Source organism: Condylura cristata, unplaced genomic scaffold (assembly GCF_000260355.1).
Source record: "Condylura cristata isolate star-nosed mole 26May11 unplaced genomic scaffold, ConCri1.0 scaffold00004, whole genome shotgun sequence".
Classification (NCBI taxonomy): domain Eukaryota; kingdom Metazoa; phylum Chordata; class Mammalia; order Eulipotyphla; family Talpidae; genus Condylura; species Condylura cristata.
This window is the reverse complement of record NW_004567105.1, coordinates 28,148,554-28,156,091: the sequence shown is the minus strand read 5'-3', so window position 1 is coordinate 28,156,091 and position 7,538 is coordinate 28,148,554. Positions and strand designations below refer to the sequence as shown.

Sequence of the window (7,538 nt, the reverse complement as noted above, 5' to 3'; positions counted from 1 at the left end):
GATGATTTGTTGTGCCACCAGTTATATTTTAACAAAATACCCTCATACTGAATATATATTTTCTAACTCTACATTGATATTATAATGCAAAATAACAGAAAATTAACTTTAAAAGTTACAATTCATAAAGAGATACTTTCTTAAAAAATGAATATTTAGGAGGTTAGAGGTTTAAAATTATGCCATCATATTAATGTCACATTCCAGAACAACCTTCCTCCCATTCTTTTACAATAATACCTAAGTATATTTTCTGATAATAGTAGTAGGTAAATTAAGATAGATCTATGAGAAAATAAAAATCTAGTTAACAATATTAAAAATAGATTGAGACCTAAATAAAAATTTGTCAATGAAAAATACTACATGCATATTCAGGACACATAGTATTAGTCATTTTAACATAAGAACAAATTTTAGAATTACAGAGGACTGTAGTTGTATGAAATTTTTCAAAAAAAAGGGTGTGACTCAGAAATTAATAGTCAATTTATTTCTGCCAAAACATCTTCCAGCTTTTAATTTCAATAACTAATTCAGAAAAAGATCCAAGAAATAAAGAATTAAGCTAGTGAAAACATCACTAAAATATTTGTTCGTATTTTCTGTTTGATATTTTAATAGTGCATTTTCTTATTCATTCAAATCTTAAATGACTGAATCTTAATTTAAATCTTAAATGCACATCTAACCATTAAATAATATCTATTTAGAAGAAAATGGTTCAGTCATTTAATATACCAAAAAGACATGTCTAGAATAACACACATTACCTTTAGGACACAGCTCTATTGCATAAACAACAGCACATAATACAGAAAGCAGGAATTTATAAGTTGGTGCTTAAGCATTTTAGGGATTGGCTACTGCCATTCTAAATTTTCAAGTTATGGGAAATATCTATCATCACACACTGTATGGAAAATTCTCTTGCATATACCTCAATTTCATTAACATTTTCATATTTAAAACAGGCTGATTTATTTCAATCTCATAGGTTTTGGGCCCAGTTTCCATATATCAAATTGAGAATGGTGGCAATAGCAATTACATTTGAGGGATTGATGGCAAAAACAAACCAAAGGAAAAGAACCATGTTTATTGTATAAATGGTCTTGCAGAATTTGATATAGAGGTAACTTTTCTATGAAGATTAATTTAGGGAGTGTTCTAAAATATATACAAATAAAATATGCTCAAGATAAGTAACAAATCAAAAAGATCTTTATAAATATATAGATAAGCAAACAGTCATACGTGTGTGAGAACACACTTATACCTCTACATCTGGAGCCCTAGGAAAATATATTGCAATGTTAGATCATACTTCACATTCAATTAAACTCTCCTTTAAATTTTTTATAACGTTTTTAAAAAACTAAATCCCCCAAGGAGCACGTAAAATATTAACAAAATCTTCATCATCCACTATCCCTAAACTTAGGCCTTCATAGTAATCTTCAAATTCACCATATGACACTTCATCAGACTTGCTGCAAGCATCTTTTAATGTTTCTAGAAAAGATGATTTTATTTCTTCTTCTGTAGAATGGCCTGTAAAATAGTACTGACTATGAAAGAGTCACTTTAAAAGATTAGTAAAATGATTGATGATGATACTTAATCACTTTGTGAAATCTTTTCAACAATATGAAATGCTATGTCAAACTACCATCAAAATTATTTAAACATTTTCTTGCAACACATAGAATTTGACAGAAATCATTTTAATGCACATTTGAGGAATCTTTTAAGTTCCTGATAGGGTCTATCAGACAAAGAGGCAAAATAAGTCACTAATAGTCACTGCTACAGGTATTTCTGTTTTACAGGACTCAGATTAATTTCCATTAGACTAAACAAAGACAAGAAATACTTTCAAAGATTTATAGGCTACCAGTACAGTAATGCCATGTGTGAAAGGCATGCCTATATTCAAGCATTAGTTTTTATAGGCATAAGCGACCCATACTACATAAGGAAAATATTACTGCAAACACAGTAATCTTTGAGGTCTATGAAAATATCTTCTAGAAGAACTTTCATTCCATTAAATTTAAGTCTCTGATATTAAGCAGGCTACTTCCATGGGTTCATATTAAATATACTTATTATATATAAGAAGACAACTGACAATTTATAAAACATTGCAAGTGCAATTTAAAGAGAAAACAAAATATCTGATCCATTTTACTTATAAAATTCATATGATATTTTTAATTCAGGAAAAGAACAATAAGCTATTGAAATAAGTGGCTTTACTTAAAGGGAAGGAGTGAGTGATCTTCATTTAGATATCATTTTTTTTGGAAATACATAATTTCTTGAAGTTACAAAGGTTTACCCAACAATAATAAAATGGACAACACAGTAAAACTAAAGCTACTTAAGCAACTTTACTAATATTAAAAGGAAGGGAAAGACAGAGAAAAAAACATATGGCATGGCTATCACCTAACTTTGAAATAAGTGAACTCTCATGTTTATATATGGCTAATTAAAGGGGGGGGGGAAAGAGTGGCATGGACTTAAAGGAAAAAGATATACTAAAGACAATTAAATAATTACAGAACTCTCTTAAAGTAATTACAGTTCTTTAAGTCACTGATAAGCAACTTATATTACTTGGGCCTAAAATACATAATTTGAAATCTGGAAAACCAGTGTAGATTAGCCTTATTTCTATTACAACTTCTGGGTTTGTTTGGTTTTTTTTTTTTAACTATATAATTAATAAGAATAATAAACCATTGTAAGTGTTAATAGTGCTAAGCCAACAACAGTGTATCACTTTTAATATTTAAGAATAAAATTATAAAGTAATAGTATTCCATTGTATTTAATAGTATATAGTCAAAACAAATTAGAAACTATTCATATAATACAATTTAGATGTGGTCAATAAATATGCAAAGTATGTTTAACCTCTGCAGTAACCAGGGAAATGGAAATTATTTTTTTCATATATCAGATTGGCAAAAACTAAGGTGTTTACAAGGAGATAAGGAAAATGAATTCTCCCAATAATGACAGTATAATATCACAGATCCTATTATGTAATTTAGAAGTATCAATTAAAATTTAAACCATAGCATTCCTGGTAGTTGTTGCACTTACTGTCACCCTAAAAAAACAGTAGGCAATAGACCTTTAAGAAGTCACAACAGTATCCATTGCTTCTCTGGTTGCATATCAATAATTAGAAATTTAAAAATCAAAAATAGAAGAATAGCTAGGTAAACTTTGGTATACTGATTTTTTTTTTTTTAAATAAGATGTCTCAGTATGGATTAACATGGAAAGAGCCCCTGCACATTGCTGAGTATAACAATATTTATGGTGTTTAAAAATACTTTCAAAAAATATTAACTATGCATAGTAAGTATTATAAAGCTATAAAAATACATAGAGGAATTAAATATGTAAATATATATACTAAATTACAACAATCATTACCTATAGAAAGGGAAATGTAATAGAAGGAAGAGAGTTACTGTGAACAAATGCTATCTTTATACACAAATCCATTGATAAACCAATTGTGTAGAAATTAAAGTCTAAATTAATATAGTAAAAGATCTGTAGAATTATCTTGCAACATTTATTATATCATCAAATTTGTACAGGCATGCATTCATTTTATGTATAAATCCACTTAAGGCACTCCCTCACTCTGCCTTAAATCTTCAAATATGAGCAGATACATTAAAGCTAAGCTGGGGAATTTGCATATGTTGTTATTTATTCTCTAAATCTATTCTACTCTTTCTAACTCAGACACGTCACATCTCACAGAAAATAAAAATTCACTAAAATAAATAAATAAATATAGGCCCTCCCTAGTGGCGCAATAGGTTAGGATGCAGCACTGCAAGCTAGCCGAAGCTGCTTCAGTGTGAGTTCGATCCCTAGCCCCAGAGGTGATCCACATGGCTGCAGACCTCTCCTGTCTCGCCCGCGCTCTTCTCAGCTGTATACTTCGTCAGTCTGCCTGTTCTGCTCCCCCCTCTGTCTCTGGTGAATCCTCTCACCACCCCTGCACTTCTGGCCTGTACCCAGTTCTGTAAGCATAAATAAATCTTTAAAAAATAATAAGTATAGATAACACAGAGTTTTAAGTGAAGACACAGGCAAGCAGTTCTTATTTTTCTCATTTAAAAAATAATTTTTATTTCCTCCCTTATGATCTAAAGTCCATGTTATCAATTAACATAATTTAAATATCTTTATTTATTAATTAACATTATAGAAATATAATGCATTTTGACTCATACTAATTACCTGAAATTACTTGAGGATGCTTCTTTGCACAATAACATTTTCTAATTTCTATAATAGGCACGCTGCCAGTTTTGTTGAAATCCAGTTTCATAAAGGCCTACAAAAGAAGTGTTATTTTTTTCTATGAAATCATTAGACATGATAACCTAATTGCCTAATCTGCAGTAGTGGTTATTTCTAATCTCCAAACAGAGCATATAAAGTACTAAAGGGGTACATGAAGGATACATTATGTTACAGGGAGAAAGACGCTAGAGCCAGAGAGCAGGTGACTGCACTAAGCATACACACTTCCCAGCACCCTCTCCTTGAGAAAGTAACCAAACTTTTGTTGCCCTGGCTTTACACCTCTATTGCAGGGCTGGGTAAAAGAACTCTCAAGTGACGTCCAGCTCAGAATTCACATAAAACTGAAAAACGGCCAAGACAAACTATCAGGTGAATAATGATGATTCAAAAAATAAGTGCAAATATTCCATCACAGTAAGAAAGCAAAACACTTTTTAAGTTGAGCTTTGTTGTATAATTTCCTGAATTTGAACATCCTATTTTGAAATATAGCTGTTGTGATGCTTCTCTAATTCAAGGCAACACTGAGTATCATGAAATATTTTTTTGGGAAAAAAAATCAACATGATCCTAGCATGAGCAAAGAAAGACAAGCAAGGGTCTTAGAGAAGAGATGCAGGAACAAAAGAACTCACTAGGAAAGAAACTGACATATTTTAAAACAAGAGAGAAAGACATTGAACATAATGAGGAAAAATACAGAAAACTGTTTCAATAGAGTTATGCAGGGAGAAAATGTCAGAAATTGAAGATATAAATGACTTAAATGAAGAAACAAGAAATAATATTTAGGAAAAGTTAAGAATCTCCACAAGAAATAGCAGACTTCATTAGAAGATATTGGGCATACATACATATATATTGGGCATTCCAGAAGGTGAAAAGTGATGGACCCAGAGACCTTATTCAAAGAAATAATGACTGAGAACATACCAAACCTAAGAAAGTAATTAAAAATAAATTCCCAGGAACCAAAAGAACCCCAAATTTCAAAATACAATATGGCTTTTACCCAGACATATCACTGTTAAATTATCAAAAATTAATGATAAAGAAAAAAAAATTAAATGCTGCTGGGGGAAGGAAAGAATGTAATATAAAGAGGCACCTCAGTCATCTTTTTATCAGATTTCTCAGCAGATACATTCAAGTCTAGAAAAAAAATAGAATGGCATCGTTATACTTTTAAAAGAAAAAAATCTCACCCAAGGAAATTTTTTTTATTTTTTTTCCCCAATATGGTGGGAAAATAAAGGGTTTCCCAGACAAACAAAAGCTAATGGAGTTTGCTACCACTAGAATTTCCATACAAGAAATGTTGAGAAGAGTTCTTCTATATGGAAACAAAAACAAAAATAGACCAGGAAAACACAAAACCTTAAGTTGATAAACAGGAACATAAAATAAGAAGTATAAGACAACAACAGAACATAAAAGGGAGGGAGAAGAGTATGGTATTAGAACAAACCAAAAACAAGCCAGTGGGATAGAATAGTCTAGAAACAGAGTCACACAGATATGGGCAGTTACTTTTTGACCAAGGAGTCATGACTATACCATGGAGAAAGAAGAGCCTCTTAAAAAAAAATATATTGGGAACCTAGACAACCATAGGCAAAAATATGGAACTAGATCCTTACTTAACCCCATATTAAAAAATTAGTTTAAAGTTAAATACTTGGGTACAACATTTAAAACACTGAAAGGAAAACCTTGGTGATACTTTCCTGGAGATCAACTGTGGAGATATATTTGGGACACAACTACAATGCAAGGGAGACAGAGCAAAAATAAACAAATGGGACCATGACAAACTAAAAAGTTTTGTACCTCAGAAGAAACCACCACCACCACCAAAAAAAAAAAAAAAGAAGCAGCATAAGAACTGTAAGATATTTGCAAATCACCTGTCTGGCAAGGGGTTAATAAAAGATATATAAAGAACTTATACAAATCAGTCACCAAAAAAAGGATGTTATGGATCTAAATAAATACTTTTCCAAAGAAGACATACAGATGGTCTACAGCACATGAAAAATGCACATCATTACTTATTATAAGGGAAAACAAAGTAAAACTTGATCCCTATGAGAATGGCCTGTACTAGAAGAGACTAGAAACAACAAATATTGTCATGGATATGGAGAAAAAAGAACATGCATTCTTACTTGGTAGGACTGTAATTTGGTACAGGAGCTACAACATGGAGATTCCTCAAAAAGTGAAAAATGGAAACACTACTGATCCAGTGTCAGTATTTTACCCAGAGAATGTGAAAACACTGATGCAAAATGATTTATGCAATCCTGTGTTCACAGCATTATTCACAATAACCAAGTCATGTTACCAACCTAAATGCCCACTGACAGACAACTGGATACAAGAATTAATAAATATATAACCTAATAGAATCCTACTCAACTCCTGAAAAAAATGAAATTGTGCCTTTTGGGTCAAAGTGGATGGATCTTGAGGTGATTATACTAAGTGAAAAAATTAAAATATAGCTGCTAGATGGTTGTAGTCATTTGCAGAAAATAACCCAAATCAAACCAGCAAACTGGGAAACCAATATGAGTAACTTTTAGACTGTAAGAAAAGTAGTGCTTACCAGAGCGGGTGGGGGGAGGGGAAAAGGAGCCGGGAATGGAAGTGATAGGGTTGTGACAGAAGGCGATGTATGCAAACTGATGGAGGTACAAAGCTGTACTTGCAAGATGGCAGTTATATAGTTATGTAAATGAATAGCAAATCAATAAAACTTGAGAGAAAAAACAACTACCAGAACCTAAGTATTTTGTAGCTTTTCTATAAAAACTAAGGCTCCTGTTTAAATTCCAGCTTAATATGGCCATTTTAATCTTCACTATAATATTTACCATGTATACTATAAATATCAGAGAAACACCTTTTAGTCACCATACTAAAGTAACACATAGCCAGTCTTTACCGTGGACCAGACACAAAGCCAAGGTTTACATGCATTATTTTATTCAATCCTTATACAAACTCTATAATAAACTGAGACTCAGAGATATTTAATAACACAAAGCCATACAGCTAGTAATTTATGGAGACAGAAATTTATGAAATTAATAATTTTTGAATCAAAATTGATTTCAGATTTTATTTCCCTAATATATAAGCCACTTCCGCATGAGTTCGATTCCCGCCTGCCCCGGAGGTGA

General features: G+C 31.5%; 1 protein-coding gene across 1 annotated transcript in view; it reads right to left on the bottom strand.

Moving 5' to 3' along the window:
• Positions 1-1,378: 1,378 nt before the first annotated feature.
• CAPS2 (calcyphosine 2) overlaps positions 1,379-7,538 on the bottom strand; it is a 35,534-nt gene continuing 29,374 nt past the window's right edge. Inside the window, exons 15-16 of the mRNA XM_004676509.1 lie at positions 4,282-4,378; positions 1,379-1,554 (exon numbers count right to left, since the gene is read on the bottom strand). Coding sequence (XP_004676566.1) covers positions 1,379-1,554; positions 4,282-4,378 — 273 coding nt within the window. The remainder of the gene's footprint in view (positions 1,555-4,281; positions 4,379-7,538) is intronic.